The sequence below is a fragment of the Balaenoptera physalus genome (genome assembly GCF_965194825.1).
Source record: "Balaenoptera physalus genome assembly, chromosome: 11".
Taxonomy (NCBI): domain Eukaryota; kingdom Metazoa; phylum Chordata; class Mammalia; order Artiodactyla; family Balaenopteridae; genus Balaenoptera; species Balaenoptera physalus.
In genome coordinates, this window is record NC_138896.1 from 22105853 (window position 1) to 22123195 (window position 17343).

At 40.8% G+C, this 17343-nt stretch overlaps 3 protein-coding genes across 3 annotated transcripts in view; 1 reads left to right on the forward strand and 2 right to left on the reverse strand.

Moving 5' to 3' along the window:
* Nucleotides 1–17343, forward strand: part of LOC309638925 (zinc finger and SCAN domain-containing protein 16-like) — a 378126-nt gene that overhangs the window by 323175 nt on the left and 37608 nt on the right. The window lies entirely within an intron of this gene.
* H1-5 (H1.5 linker histone, cluster member) overlaps nt 1–17343 on the reverse strand; it is a 127339-nt gene that overhangs the window by 20964 nt on the left and 89032 nt on the right. The window lies entirely within an intron of this gene.
* On the reverse strand, nt 1078–17333 carry LOC309638933 (olfactory receptor 2B2-like). Its single transcript, XM_082415498.1, is given in 2 exon segments — nt 1078–5579; nt 5581–17333. Coding segments are annotated over 2 exon segments (936 nt in total). The 5' UTR covers nt 5953–17333; the 3' UTR covers nt 1078–5015.

Below are 17343 nucleotides of genomic sequence, written 5' to 3' on the forward strand. Positions count from 1 at the left end.
TTCTTGGAATAAACATCTACCCCTGAATTACCCACATTTTCATGAGGTACAGAAAGAAGGAAAACAGGGTTGCTAAGACTACAGTAGTTTCCGCCCCCCGCCCCCGAAAAACAGAAGCACCTAGCAGAGGATGGTTTCGATCCATCGACCTCTGGGTTATGGGCCCAGCACGCTTCCGCTGCGCCACTCTGCTAAACGCGACAGTGAGCGCTCGCAGGAATTCCTTTATTATATTTTTATTTAAAGGGAGTTGTTTTTGTAAGTTGGAAAAAGTTTTCTTTCCCTCAGAGCCCATTCGCTGGCTTTACTCATGCTTCAAACAGAAGAACGAATCCAGAGCAGATTGACTCCATATATTCTGAACACAGAAAGTTGGATGTTTCTTTTAGGAAAACAGCCCGTCTCCAGCCAGCCTGCCCCTTCCACCTAGCAGAAGTGACTCTGGGTCTTATGGTCACAAAACATATGAGTAGGTCAAAATTCGAATGTAGAAAGTATCCGATTTCAAAACCAGAGCATTTTCAAAATTGGAAGGATTTTTTGAAAAACAAGAGTCTCGTTGCATTGGCCGGGAATCGAACCCGGGCCTCCCGCGTGGCAGGCGAGAATTCTACCACTGAACCACCAATGCCCACACACCATTTTTCTGCGCACTTTCCACATGACTTTTGCCTGTTATTTTTATCGCTACGTCGAAACAATCCGAATTTTCTTTCCGAAAAAAATGTTTAGTTTTTTGCTCTTACTGACTAGAACCTTGTAATGTTCCTTCTTTTCAGGAAACCGTCCCTTCCACTGCAAGCTCAGAGCGTCCCCCTGCGACACCGGAGGCTGGCCCGGGTGTGGGCGGCCCGGTCTCGGGCGCGTCTCAGCGGCCGGTAGCCGCCCCCCCCCACGATGTTAGCCCCTTGGACCCTTGGTCGCGGGCGCCCTCGCATGTGTAGGGGCTCCTGTGTGTGTGCGTATGTGTAGGGGATCGTGTGTGTGTGTGTGTGTGTGTGTGTGTGTGTGTGTGTGTGTGTGTGTGTGTGTGTGTGGAGGGGCTCCAAGTGTGTGTGTGTGTGTGTGTGTGTGTGTGTGTGTGTGTGTGTGTGTGTGTGGAGGGGCTCCAAGTCCGGGCGGGTTGTGGAAGGTAAGGGAGCAAGAAGAAAAGGGAGGGGAGGATCGAGGAGGAAGAGAATCGAAGAGAGGAAGGGAAGGGCGTGGGGAGCAAAAGGAGGAAGAAGGGGAGGAACGAGAGGGAAGGGGAAGGGAAAGGAGCCTAGTGCTGTTCCCCTCTGGTCACCCCAAAGGATAGGCTGTGGGAGATCTAGGACTTCTGTGGGTTTGCTTACCTTATGCTTCGGTTGCCATGGTTATGGAGGTGGCACTAGAAACTCCTTGCAGTCAAATAAAGAACAAAGATCTTATTAAAGGGTAATTTTCCCCAAAAATATACAATCATGACTCTCATACAAGTATAAAAATGAACCCCTTTGAAAAGATTTTATGTAACTCATTAATGAGGTAACTGGTGAGGTGTTACTACAATTCAAAGGAAAATTCGAAGAATGGAGGCCATTTATAGATCAGGAATATTGAAATTAAAGCGTAAATAGGGCCCAAACTGGCCTTTACACGGTTGGGGATTGGTGAGGTGGGTGGACTAGGGAGGGAGAAAATGTCCCACCAGGAGACAATTAATTTGCATGTCTATAGACAGGAGTTATTTTCTATTGCTATCAGATATCTACAATCTACAGAATTGTAAAGTAGCTCTCATAGAATCAGAATCAGATGACACAAGAGGGTGCGCTATAATTTTCCTTTGAAGCACAAATTTCCCTGACAGTCCCTTTCTTTCTCAGGAAAATTCTGCCGACTCAGCACAGACAGAAGGGCTAAACTCACAAATTAAACACACCGTTTAAAAGCTCACCATAGCTCAAAGCCAAGGGCGCTGGTCTGCTGTTTCTGACCATCTCCCCTTAGAGTCTAGGGTGGGGGATTCTTAACAGGTGGGTTCACAGATCCTTGTAAGAACTGATGAAAGATCTGGATAAACTCCTTAGAAACCCGTGCACATACACACATTTGCATTCGAGTTCAGGTTTGGGGCCTAGGATAACAGTCCGTGATCCAGTAGTTCCAGGGTCTCTGCTCTTCCTCTTTTAACCTGGAAGGTGGTCTTCATTAAGTACCATCCTCTCCATACTTCTCATTCATTCATTCCTGCCATCACCCACTTCAGGAACTGCAGCCTCTCTTTTATGAAGGCCCCACTTGGGGGCTCAGCGTAGTTTAGGGGTGGGGTGGATGGGAGCTAATGTATAACTAGGTGTAGATCAACCTACATCCCTTAAAATCATGTCCAATGCCCTACATGCCTGCCTTACCCACACCTACACACACGTTGTATGATTAGGCCACCCAAGGTGGCTGTTCTCTTGCTCTCTGTACCTACATCCCCTGCTCAACCAGTGCCTGCTTCACCTACACCCTACTCACCTGACTGACCTTCCCTCTTAATCATACATCCTAATCAGTAAATACCTATGTACTTGCCCCGGTCCCATCTAGTGACTGTTCTAATCTTTAGATCGGAACTATCTCCACTATGATAGCTTATCAAAGGAGCGGTGAGGGGCACGGACCTCTGCTGGTTTCCCTGGCAACCGATGAGCCAATCGGATGTCAATTCCCCCATAACCTGTAACCTCTCTCTTCCCCTGGGAACAAAGACTACTGGCATGTCCTGCCTGCCATCTGCCGCTGGCGTGTCACACCAGGACCTTGCTTCAGATATGTAAATTATGGGAAGAAAATACGCAGGGAAATTAATAGAACACAAGGGTTATTTTACTGAAGTATCTTTGTGCAGACTCATCTTGGTGCTGACTTTCCATCTTCTTCATGGCCATAAAATTCCCCTGGAGAAGGGATTTATGGCAGTCCTCATTTCTCAGAATTTTCTTTTAGTCAGAAAAGGGAAGTTCCAAGATTTCTTTCTACATCTGTTGTTACCCGAAAACTGGGTTCACCTCTCAGCGAGTATAGCCAAAAGACACAACCAAACCAAAGATCAGGAGAAGGAAGGATTTACTACTTGCAGCAAGTCTGGAGAACACCAGGGCTCTTTCCCAAAGCAGTGTCTCCCAAAGCAGCAAAATTGGGGAAGTTTTAAGCTAAGAGTACATGCATATTCATGAAGGGGCTTGAACAAAGGAGAATTCAGCATGGAATTGGGGCAAAGGTCAGCAGGGTTCAAGCTTTAGTCAAAGTCACAAGGGTCATAAAGGGTCAACATCGTCATCCCTTAGGCTCCAGTTGATCTGGTAGTTGAGCACTTGGATTTAAATTCTGCAAGACAGCAGGAGAATGTGCTTCAGGCTAATCTTTATCACAGAAACAGAACTGGGAGTACTGATTTACTATCTTTGCTATTGTTACCTCTCTTGCCTGATAACAGTCCTTTGTTCCTGCATTCTTTTGTTCCCTTTAGATCATTAATTACTGAGACCTGTTCAAGGGCAAAGATCGTGACCAGGTTTAGATCCATTATGGGCCGTTTTCAGGCAAAGCAGGGTAAACCAGGGTATGGTTGTTATGCATATTTAAGTCAGTGCCTTCTCCATTGATAACAGTTTCTAGAGATTTGGTTATCTTGCTATTCCTGATACAGAGAGGGAGACACCCTTGCAAATAGAGATTTCCCTTATAAATATAAATGTCTCTTACGAAAGCGGAACTTTTACTCAGTTTTCAGAGCTTCTCCTGTGTCTGCAGGTTGGTACTATTTGATAAACAAATATTTGCTAGGTCATATACATTAATATGTATAAAATAGATAACTAATAAGAACCTGCTGTATAAGAAATAAATTAATTTAATTAAAAAAAATATTTGCTAGGTCACGCAGAGACAGTGGTCTCTGATCTGTAACACCTGCCGAGTTTCCACTCCACGCCTAGCCCATATTTGTTGCAGTGTAGGGGAGCAGAATTTGCCACCCTAAAATATGTCTTTGGCATATTAATTGTTTTAAGCCGGTTATTTTCTGAGAAACAGCAGACAAGGGATGTAATCGAGCAGTACCCCATGGAGCCTTCCCAGGACAGGCCTTCCTCCATATCCTCTGCTTTAGTTCCTCTCTGAAGTACCTAGATAATAGCATTTGATGCACATTTCCTGGGTTGTTTCGCAGATGAAAAAAACCTCCCCCTCTCAAACAAATGGAAGATGTTAACTACTTGAGGACCATAAGCACATAGACCCAGGCCTCCTGGAGCCTAAGGACTGATCATGTTAACCCCTGTGACACCACCCTGCTGCCTCACCATCAGCCAATCAGAGAATTGTGCACAAGCTGATCACAGACCCTGCAAACCCTCCCCCCCCCCAACTTCCTTCAGGGATCTTGGGGCTTTTTAGGGCATGAGCCACCTGTCTCCTTGCATGGCCTTGCAATAAACCTTTCTCTGCTCAAACTCCGACGTTTCAGTTTGTTTGGCCTCACTGTGCATCGGGCACACGAACTTGTGTTAACAGAGAAGGGCTCTGAATATCAAGTAGGAGCTGCCCTTTTATATGGAACATTTACATTTTTTAGGAGGGGACTTTGGATGGCTTTATGGACTTCTGTTATATCTCCTGTAACTAAGAAAAAATGTCTGGTGTGTGTAAGTGTATTTGCATGTGTCTAAAAATGTTGTTTCCTAAGGTTTTATTCTAGTCTCACAGAAATCTAAGACTCTTCACCAAGTATACACACCAGTGTCTATAAAACTGGAGACTTTAAATATTTTAAGGTTACACTATTTTAGGGGATCATAATGAACCAGTTCTCAGGACTTGTGCAATGAATGTATTTAGGCAGTAGGAAATAAGTGTAGTTTTCTGTCAATGACATTTTATTTGAGGAAGGTCACCATAATAGTTCTTTCTAAGAGTAGTCAGACTAAAGCAACTTGGAGAGAATTAAATTATTAAAGTATGTAAACTTCAAGTCTTTAACAAGGTCTGTCATTTGAGTATTCCTATTTCTTGATTAAGAAAATCCTTGCAATCAACCTCTTAAATGCTCCCTTTACATCTTTGTTTCTAAGTGTGTATATAAGGGAGTTCAACATGGGCATGATGATTCCATAGAAAAGGGATACCATCTTTCCTCGGTCCTTGGAGGCAGGGGATGGTGGTTGCAGATACATGTAGATAGCAGTGCCATAAAAAAGTGACACCACTATTAAACGGGAGCCACATGTTCCAAATACCTTTTGCCGACCTTCAGCTGATTGTATTCTCAACACTGCTTGTACAATAAAAGCATATGATATGAGTGTCAAGGGTATTAGAAGGAATAGCACACTGATAAAGAATAGTTCAGCCTCATTTGCTGTTGTCTCTACACATGACAACTTGAGCAGAGCAGGGACTTCACAGAAGAAGTGATCCACTTCTTTGTGGCCACAGAGTGGCATCTGCAGCGTCAAGGTGGACTGCCATACTGAGTTGCTGAAGCCTCTAATCCAGGATGCAGCTGCCATTTGGAGGCAGCGCCTTTGGTGCATGATGACTAAGTAATGGACAGGCTGACAAATAGTTTACAAACCTATCAAAGGACATGACGGCCAGGAGGAGACATTCAGTGGAACCCAAGGCCGGGAAAATGAAAAGTTGGGCCACACAGCCGCCATATCTAATTACCTTCCTGATGCTGCATATGTTTACCAGCATTTGTGGAACTGCACTTGTGGTGTAGCAAAGGTCCAAGAGTGAGAGATTGGTAAGAAAAAAATACATGGGGGTATGGAGTTTGAAATCCAGACGTAACACGAGAATTATTGCCGGATTGCCCAAGATGGTCAAGATATAGGAAACCAGGAACACCACAAAAAGTGGAAACTCCAGCCACGGTCGAGCTGAGAAAGCTAAGAGGACAAACCCTTGGGAGACACTCTCATTGAGCCTATTCATGTTAAATAGTTCAACTCTTGGTTCCCTGGAATATAAAAAGTCAGTAAGTTAACAAGCACATTTATTTACTGTCAGTTAGTTATAATCATTTTGCTAACAATTTGCATAAATTTACAGACTGATGCTATTAATAAGGTGAAAGTATGTTGACAAAAATATACATATTTACCTCTCCAAGTATTTCAAGTGTTTCTATTTTTGTAACGGTGTATTAGCAAAACAAATTTCAAAAATTTTAAAGTATACCTTCAGCTTCCACACTCACAGAATTTATTTTTTATAAAATATCAAATTTTGATTTTTTTGTTATTTTGCAAATTCATTGTTCTCACTTCTTTCTACCTAGGTGCATACTATTAGATAGATACAGACACAGTTCCTGCTATTTGAATTCATTCTAATTTCTCCTTAATGCCAATGAGATTCCCTGTTTGTATGAATCAACTAAAATTTTGTAAATCTCACCCCCCCAAAAAAACATGTAGAGAGTATCTAATAAGTTATCAGACACAGTTAAGGACATATTTTCTTTTTGTTTTAGAAGCTCAGAATTCATATAGGATTACTTAATAATATGGAACTGGAAGTCTGGCAGGCTTGGGCTCATATGCTACCTTGCCTAATTAGTCACATTACCCTGGGAATGTTTCTTATCCTCTGATCTTCAAGTTCTTCACTTGTAAAATGAAGATAATAATGCTTTTCCAAGTTGTCTTGATGTGAAGCATATATTCACATTGCTTAGTCTAGACCCTGGCCCTTAGAAACAGAGCGGTGTGGATGAAAGAGACTATAGTGATTCAAGGTCTCTGAGGCTGCTCAGAGAGGAATTACTTATGGTTTACAAAACTTTAAATTTTCTAAGGTCACCAATGAAAAATGGCTCTGCCAGTCGAAAACTCACCTTCCTTTTTCTTCCTTAGCTCCCAAACCATCAACCCCCAAAATAAGGATCATAGTAACCACCTGCTGTGAGGTGTAAATGTGATTTTCAGTGAAAATTGCTTGGCATAGTGCTTGGCATGTAGAAACACAGTTGTGTTAGTCAAAGTATGATAGTGATGTGGGAACTCTGACATGCTTTAGGCAAAAGCTGTTCAGAGCCCTATATTTCCTAGAAGTACTAATATGTCAGCTCCACCTGCTAAACATGTATTCATCCCAAAGAAATCTTAACAGGACACTTTAAATTATTTTATTATTTTATCAATAGCAGAATATAAATTTTTCATTATTATTCATATTCATTAGAATGTTAGCAATTTGTATTTTAATTTTGTTCTACTTGCTCTAGGACTATTAGTCCGCTAAAAATTGCATTGCTCTCATTTGACAAAAACTTTGAGATACACAGTCATAAGTATAAAGTGTTCAAATGTATCTTTAAATGAAAAAAGATAGCTACTGAACACTTGTATAGCATAATTCTATCAACTTAAACAAGAATATTTTATATATACATACATAAAAGTATTAATATATAAATTTAAAATTACCTTGAAGAATACAGAACAAAGTGTTACTCCTGGGAAATGGGAATGGGGGGAGAGTAAAGCAGAATTATTTATAAATTTACCTGTTTATTGTTCTAATTTTTTTAAAGTCTTTTTTCTTTTATTAAATATTAGATACAAAATAATATTTGTGAAATATGTATAATAAATAAAAAGAATAATAAAATAAAAGCCAGTAAATCCAAACACAGTATAAGAAAGAGAACATCACCAGGATCTTTGAAGCCCAGTGAGTACCCCTCCCTCACCCTATCTTTTCTTCCGCAGAGGTAACCCCTATACAGAATTCATGTTTATCATCATCTTGCATTTCTTCACAGTTTTAACAACTCTGGCTGAAACTATCACAAGGCTGCTCTATAACACTTCAGAGAATAAGCAAGTATCTGAGCATGTCTGCTGAAGTGGAACAATGCAGGCCAGCATCGCTCTGACTCGCAGCCCCAAGAATATAGTGCTTAGTGTTGCGAATTTTAAACTTTATTTAATGGAATTGTACGATATGCACTCGTCTGCAATTCGCTTTAGGCTGCTCAACACAGTCTTTTGAGAGTGAGTCACCCTATACTCCTGGCTGTAGTTCATTTATTTTCACTGCTGGACAGGATTGTGCGGGACCAATGGACCAGTCTCTATACATTTGCCTACCTTCGGGCATTTGGCTGGTTTCTGAATTTTTGCCATTATAGAATGCTGCTGTGAACATTTTGTAGATATTCCCTGGAGCACATGTGCACAAGTGTTTCCAGTGCAATCCTACGAAAGGAATGTCTGTATCTTGGAAATGTACAACTTCAGTTTTACTAGATAATGCCAGATTGTTACCCCACAGCAGTAGATGGATTTTTTGGAACATGTTTGCCAAAACTTGATTTTGTTAGACTTTAAAAAATTCTACCATTCTGACTGAGTGTAAAATAGCATCTCATCATGGCTATAATTTGAATTTTCCTGATTAATGATGGGTTGAGCATCTTTTCATATTTTTAATAGACATGGGTGTTTTTTGGTGAAGTATTCCCTCAAGTCTTTGTACATTTCTCTTTTGAATCATCTTTTTTTTTCTATTGATTTATAGTAGTTCCTTAAGTAGTTTGTATTCTAATTCTTTGTCAGTTATATATGTTGCAAATATGCTTTCCCAACTTGGGGTTTATGTTCATTTTTTACAATGAATTCTTATGGCAAAGAGAAGTTCCTAGTTTTACTATGTCTACATTGTTTTTTCCTTATGATCTGCCTTTTTTAAGCTTAAGAAATTTGTTCATATCTTGCAGTCATAAAGATATTCTTCCATATGATTTTCTAAAATGTTTACAGTTTCATGTTACACATTTAAATCTTTAAAGCAACTGAAATTAATTTTTATGTATTGCATGAGGTAATATTCCAATTTCTTTCTTTTTTTTTCTCCACAGTTGTGTAATTAACTGTCTCAGGACAGATTATTGCAAAGCTTTTGCTTTCTCCTTTGCTATACAGCTTATTTCTCTTGTTTAGAAGCCTGTGTGTGGACTCCCTGTTCTGTCTTGTCAGTTCACTAATGCCATATTGTTCCAATTTTTAATGAGCAGATATTACTCTTTTAACCTTTTTATTTTTTATTGCTTCCTACTCTGCGTCTCATCCTCCTCTTTGGGACTCAGAAACAAGTCGAAGAGGCCCACTTTGCAGTCAGAGAAGGGAAAGAGGGATGGGACACAGAGAGGGGACACGGAGGGGACACAAGGAGAGGGTAGGGGGTGGCGGTGACGCAGGGCCAGAGTCGGGCGGACATGCGGCTGGTTGCTGTTTTTAGCCACTAATGTTTCGAGTGACTTGTTATATAGAAAAAGCTAACTGATACATACCCTTTGGCATCTGAACACGTATGTTATAGCAGTGGGGACACACTACTATATATTGGTCATTTTTCAATGTATATACAACACCCTAGAGTACAGCATCCCAAAACTTCTGGGTGTTACCCCCAAGCTCACACATTAGCTGAGGCTTTAAGAGGCCATTCCACTGTTACATTAGGCTGAGTGCTTCGTAGGAATGGAATATATGGCAAGACAAGTGAATCCTGACCATGTGCCGTTGTCTCACCTCCTTTGCCACAAAATGGGTCCTTTTATCTCAGGCGTCATTGATAGATCAAGCATTTGTAAGCCCAAGGATGGTGTTGCTGACAGAGTGCTGAAGGCAGGGAAGATAAATCCTATATTTAGAGAGTAAGTCAACCCATGCCAGAAAAGTTTAGTTGTTATTGATGTAATGTTTGATATTTGTTCTTTCAGGGCCTCTTGGGAGAGAGATGTGTTACAACCTGAAACACATCCTGGAAGGCTTCCTGGAAGCCTGTTAACAACTTCCAGATCTTTTAATTCCCTGAATCTCCTAGATAATTGTTTGCCAGGTACCTTATCCCCAGTATTGCAACTGGGAAACCCACAAGGGGGATGAAGTAACTATTACTGAAGTTGAGGGAGCTTGTCAAGACTGGGTTCCAAGAAGCTACAAAGAAGCTGTAAATTTCAATGTAGGGAAGTCCTGTGGTTACTCCAGTTCTCACTGCGTCAGATATACCCTCCCTAAGAAACATCCCATCCCTCATCCTTGTACATCCTGGGGGAAAGGCTACATTCTCTCTTTTTTACTTTTCGCATCACCATTGAGGGAGACTTGGAAGCTAAGGTCTCTTCCCAGAAGGTTCCTGATATAAGCATCTGGTAAGTACAATGGGAAGTGAGTAGGTTTGAGAAAAAAGGAGAAAGCATGTCTTTACTTAGATAAGCAAAACAAGTTCAGTTGAGTTCTACTCAAGGTCACCAGGCATTATCTAGCATATAGTAGGTGTCTAATAACCATTTATGGAATGAATGAATGGATTAATTAATCAGAGCCTGCCCGGTGAAGGTATGAAATCCTAGGCGCAATAGTGGCTTAGTGAAAAGTGAGCTAGATTTCAAATCAAGAAATCTTAATTCAGATCCTGGCTCTGCTAAAACTGTGTCTATATAATGAGGATATGTGCCCTATATTATAGAGTTGTTATGAGAATTAACAAACTATGAAAGCATTTACCATGGTATAGAGTACTTGATAGTGGTAAGTCTTGTCTTTAGATTTTTTTTTTATCTTGGTGAAAATTTTATAATTTCTACACTGCTTTAGAATTTACTCAGCTGATTTCATGTACTTTTCATTGTTTTATCATGTTTCCAAGAGTGAAAACACTTTGTCCTATGGAAAATTGAGGGGGAGGGATAATGTCTTTACTGTTATCACCAGTGCCACCACCCTTGTGCACTGACAAAATCAATAAATGTTTATGATTATGCATCCAAAGTATTTTCACATGGATATAACTCCTTTATGTCTCCTGTAGATTTTATTTATTTATTTATTTATTTATTTATTTATTTATTTATTTATTTATTTATTTTTGGCTGCTTTGGGTCTTTGTTGCTGCGAACGGGCTTTCTCTAGTTGTGGCGAGCGGGGGCTACTCTTTGTTATGGCGCACGGGCTTCTCATTGAGGTGGCTTCTCTTGCTGCAGAGCATGGGCTCTAGGCGCAGGGGCTTCAGTAGTTGTGGCTCGCGGGCTCTAGCGCACAGGCTCAGTAGTTGTGGCACACGGGCTTAGTTGCTCCGCGGCACGTGCGATCTTCCCAGACCAGGGCTCAAGCCCGTGTCCCCTGCATTGGCAGGCGGATTCTCAACCACTGTGCCACCAGGGAAGCCCCATCCTACAGATTATTGAAAAGCTCATTCTGCTCCCTCCGGAGTATTTATTTCCTGGACTATTTCCTTTGTTTCTCTGTAAATGAATGTTTCAATACTCGGATTAGTTCTTTTTTTTTTTAATTTTTATTGGAGTATAGTTACTTTACAGTGTTGTGTTACTTTCTGCTGTGCAGCAAAGTGAATCAGTTATACATATACATATATCCACTCTTTTTCAGATTTCCTTCCCGTTTAGGACACCACAGAGCATTAAGTAGAGTTCCCTGTGCTATAGAGTAGGTTCTCATTAGTTATCTATTTTATACATAGCAGTGTATATATGTCAATCTCAATCTCCCAATTCACCAGATTAGTTTTTTGTTGTTGTTGTTGTTGTTGTTGTTGTTTTGTGTTTTTTTTTACCAGATTAGTTTTTTAACAGAATCCTACAAACAGCTTAGGATAACAGGCTTGGGTGAATAATGAAAGAATACTAGGGGAAAAAAATGTACCTGCCATTGAAATGCCAATGGGTATGAATTAGGCCAATGGGTATGAATTTGGCCCAAACTATGAACAAAAATGAAGTAACATGTGTCTTCAGAACAGAATTTAGGCAGAATCCAGAAGGTCAAGGCTGCAAAGGTGGAAGGGAAAATAAATAGGGGGAAATCCCTTTAGTTTGTCAAAGCCATTAAGAAATGAGTCTGCGGCTTCCCTGGTGGCGCAGTGGTTGAGAATCTGCTTGCCAATGCAGAGAACATGAGTTCGAGCCCTGGTCTGGGAAGATCCCATATGCTGCGGAGCAACTGGGCCTGTGAGCCACAGCTACTGAGCCTGCGCGTGTGGAGCCTGTGCTCCGCAACAAGAGAGGCCACGATAGTGAGAGGCCCGCGCAGCGCAATGAAGAGTGGCCCCCGCTCTCCACAACTAGAGAAAGCCCTCACACAGAAACGAAGACCCAGCACAGACAAAAAAAAAAAAAATTAATTAATTTAAAAAAAAGAAAAGAAAAAGAGTCTTGAGTTGAAGAAGATCACTATATGACTCTCTACCTTCTTCATCTACTTTATTCTTCCCTCTCTGCAGGCAGGTTTCCTCTATTATTCAGTCCACACAGCATGAAGTGGCAATAGCTCAAATTCTAAATTTTCTTATCTCCTCGGTCCAAGAACTAACCCTACTTCACCTGGCCATTCCCCACCATCCCCCAAAGATCCCTGACTTTAATGGAAGAAGAGAAAAGATTACAGGGGCCATTTTCTCTTGGAGATTTCTCTTTAAGCAGACGTAAAGGATCTACACACTAGAAACAGCTACTGTCAAGGTAGAGAGGCATTCTACAATTTATGTGCAAAGTGGTGAAAGTCAATGGCACTTTGGACTCCAGAGAACTCAGGACTACGTTAGCATTAGTCACATTAGCACCTGTGAGAGCATCAGTGCCATGACATTGCATCATTTTTGTCAAAGCAGGCACTGGCAGAACAGTAGCGATGAGCAACTTAGATCAGAAAAGGAAGAAAATAGAGGGTTCCCTCCACCAGGGAGAGGGCAAAGAGCTCATGTGAGAAATTCCTGGGGACTCTAAGTAGAAATGATGGCAAATGATAAACGCCCAGATTTCTGTTGTGCCGGTGCAAGACGTGGAGGTGGGGAAAAGTACAGCAAGAAGAAACCTCCCAGAAAGGACTTTTTAATAATTTTCTTCTTTCTGCTTCTTGCAAAGCTCAGAGCCCACCCTCCCCTCCATCTATGTCCACTTGATATTCCATGGTGAAATCTCGTAGTCTCCACAGATGTTAGAGAACACTTTTTCAGCTAACATTTTTGAATGCCCCCTATGTGGCAGGAGCAATACCGAGTGATATGATACAACTCTCACCTGTGTTTCCTGAAACTATATCAGCCCATAGGCCCAAGAGTGGTAATAAACAGCAGGCTGTTATTTTATCTACTATTACAATCCCTGCGGTCTGTGGAAAATTGCTTTAATTATTTCTGGCAATTCCCAGAAAGTTCTCACAAGAGCTCTGTGTTCTCTGGAGCCCAAAGTGCCAATGCCTCTCTCCACTTTGCCTATATGTGTGTAGAATACCTCTCTCTTCCATTCAGTTTCGTTATTCAATCATTGAAAAAATAGTCCAGGGAATTTCCTAGTGGTCCAGTGGTTAGGCCTCTGCGCTCTCACTGCTGAGGATCCGGGTTCATCCCTGATCCAGGAACTAAGATCTCACATGCCTTGTGGCACGGCCAAAAATAAATAAATAAATAAATAAATAAATAATCTTCTAAAAATTTTTTAAAAAAAGAAAAAATAGTCCAACAGAGTTCCTCCATTTTCTTTAGTTTAGGTAACCACATTGTCATGCAGGAAAAACAGCAGAGAATAAAATTGCTATGTAATGAAAGGTTCAAACTATAACTACAATGTGAGGTCAGAAAAAAGAAGATATTGGTAAAGGCTTAAGAGGTCAAGTAAAACTTCAGGGAAAAGACAACACTTTAATCTGGGTCTTGACCACAGATGAGTTTTACAAAGGAATGATGAAAATATTCAAAATATATGAGGAAGAAGTGTAGGTAAGGCGGACCATGGTATGTATGAGTAAATGTATTGAATAAATTAATCTTAATTAAGGGTCCATATTAGGCATTGGTGAGAATGAGGGATGGATTATTTCTTCTCACCCCAATGTTTTATTCATGTTTTATGTCTATATTGTATGCATTTCCTATGATCTGTCTTTATTCCCTTGTGTAAAAAGCAGGATTTATATCTGTTGTCTATGTATATATATATATGTATATATCTTCATGGTGGTCTACAAAAAATTACCTGGGAGGCTATTAATTATCATTTTAAATTTTTAAAATCTGTGTGGTTATTTACTCTAGGACATGTATAAAGTAGCCTATATGAGAAGTAGACCCCACCAGCAATAGAAAGCATGTGCCCTTGTGATTTTTGATTTGGAAATCATATCTGATTTAACAGATTGTTTTCCGTGTCCACAATGTACCCCAGGGCCCTACAAAGTGCATTTTTCCATATGCCATATGTCTCATAATTTACATCATACCATCTGAAATATCTCTTCAAAGCTGGTTTTTAAAAATGCTCAATCATTTTTATATGATGTGATACCTGAGAGAGAAATAAAGATAAAAATTTAGAAATGAGATAAAGATAGAGGTTTTTAAAAAGATATCCTGCTATAAATATGTATTTATTTGTTTATTTATGATTAGAAGACCTTCTACAAATTATCCTTGTGGTTTTTATCTTCTCTGATGAGAAAGAGATCAGAAAAATTTGTTGGAGCATGTAAGGACCAATGTAAATAACACTAGGTGCAAAGACAGAAGCAACAGCAAAAATGAACCAATCAGTTCCCAATTCCCTATCTCTTGAAAGATCTTTGTATGCACCAGATATCTTAGTTGCAAAGAAGAAATCAATTCTTCTTAATTAAGCAGAAATAAAGTTTACTGAAGGAGTATTGAGTAGTTCATAAAATTGCTGGAAGGGTTGGAGAAGCAGACTCAGAGGCTCATAACCAGACCAGAGCCAAAACAACATACATAACCCTCCTATGAGTTGACCCAAATCACTGTCATTAAACACTGAATGTTACAGCTTGATCCACTGATGCTTTATGCCATGGACACTAGATGCCTATGCTAGCCTACTGCCACTGCTGACCCAAGAACTGGCCATTTCTGCCACTGCTGTCACTACCAGAGAGATTTTTCCACTGCTTCTAGTTTTTGTATCACCTATCTTTGATCCAAGTTGCAGTGAGGCTGTATCTGATTGGTCAAATACAGACTATGTGCCCTTGCCCTAAGTACAAAAAAGGCTGAGAAAGAGAATATCTTCAATTTTTCCCTGTGCTGAACACCATGCTATGCCTCCCAGATCCCCTTTCAAGACTGACGGGCTTATTCTCCCAGTTGCTGGGAGTGTTGCCAGCTGGTAGCCCTTTCTGACAGCTCTCAGTGTCAGTCCTCTCCAGTAACTGCCCTCAACTGAAAAAGACCAGCTTGGTCCAAGGTAATGACCCCTCCCTAAGGGCAAGCTGCATCCAAGGGACTGGTCTCTTGAGGTGGTATAAAGACCTTACCCCTCCACCCAAATCAGGACAATTCTAAAGGACCATCTTTGTTCCATGGGAACAGTAGAGACTTTTGTTGTGACTGCATCACAGCCCAACTTCTTCTGCCCAATGCTACGGCCTTCAATCCCTCACAGGTGTTAATCTCCAAATCACTACCTATAAACTTCCTGCCTGCTAATCTGTCTTTCATAGTATGCTTCTCTTGGAAGCCAACTTGTGACACCAACTATAATGAAATAGTTAAGTAAGCATTCTCTGAATATAATTCAATATAACTAAAAATTAATGACATTCAGAAACAGAAAACATATTCCTTCATTTGAAATCTTTTTAATTCTCTCAGCTATTGATTCAAAGAGACAATATAAATATTTGAGAATATCTAAAAAATTGTGATAATCAAAACACTACACCTGATAAAGTCTGGGAACAACTACAGCAGTGTGCAAAGAAAAACATTTAAATGAAACATAGATATACTTTAAGAATCCAGTTGAAAAGAGACAACAAAATAAATAAACTGAGGGACTGCAGCAGAAATTGAGATAAAAGCAGAAATCAGTGAATCAGAAAACAGAAAAATAAAACTTTAAAAAATAAGTCCAAGAGTTGTATATTTTAAAAACGATTAGTAAAATTGAGAAACTACTATCTACACTAAGTAACAAAAAGAGAAGAGAGGGCTTCCCTGGTGGCACAGTGGTTAAGAATCCGCCTGCCAATGCAGGGAACATGGGTTCGAGCCCTGGTCTGGAGCAACTAAGCCCATGTGCCACAACTACTGAGCCTGTGCTCTAGAGCCTGCCAGCCACAACTACTGAGCCCACGTGCCACAATTACTGAAGCCCACGCGCCTAGAGCCCGGGCTCCACAACAAGAGAAGCCACCGCAATGAGAAGCCCACGCACGGCAACAAAAAGAGTAGCCCCCGCTCGCCGCAACTAGGAAAAAGCCTGCGCAAAGCAACAAAGACCCAATGTAGCCAAAAATAAATTTAAAAAAGAGAGAGAGGAGAGAGCAAACATACAACACAAGATGATGGTAGAAGTTCCACATGAGGGAAAAATGATATTCTGATTTAAAAAAACAAAAACAATATCACTCTGGCTGCTCTATTGAGAATGGGCTGTGGGGGAGACAGGCAGAAGCAGAGGGCTCACTTAAGAGTTTACTGCCGTAATCCAAAAAGAGATGATGGTGTTACCAACCCATCTTAGGAGAAAGGATGAACACAATGATATATTCACAAATGGAATACTATACAGTAATGAAAATTAATTTTAACTCAACAATATGGGTATATCTTAACATATTGAGTGAAAAGAAGCAAATTCAGATTACCTATGAAATGATGCCTTTTAGACAAAAAACAACTAAAATTAAAAGCCTATATTGTTTGGCCATGAGTATGTATCAAACAGAACTATCTTTTCAATAAGTAAGGGAACACAAAATACGGAGGGAGACAAGAGAAAGAGTTGTAGTAAAGGTTAGGTTATTGTCAATGTTCTAGTTCTTATAGATTTGGTAATGGATTAAAGAATGTTCACAATTTAGGGTAACGCAAAGTCTTAAGCCAGGCGTTATGATCAATCCCATTTTGCATATCTGCGGTCCAGCCGGGTTGGGGGAGAAACCAAGGATTTGGGAAAAGTTTCCCATCAGTCCAAAGGTGAAGTTTGAGCCGCGTCCCTGCTGCGTGGGCTTCCAGTTCACGGGCCCATACTGAAATGGGATGAAGTCCAGGATGAGGCCCGCATGGGAGCTGTAGAGGCAAGCTTACTACTACAAAGAGAAGAAAAGACCCCTTCTCCTTCAAAGTCTGAGGACTTCAAAACCGTAGCGAAGACGCCTGGGAAATGGAGTCCCAGCTCCTGAGGAGGTCCGAAGGCTTCTGGGAAGCGCAGTCCAAAGCCGGCCCGTCTCCTTCTGCGCAGCCTCAAAAGTCTCTGTGGAAGGACGCCTTGGGGGGTATTGCAGCTCCGTCCTTCCACCGGAAGTGTCCGATCGGAACCAGCCCTGTGGGGAGAGGTGAGTCCGGCTC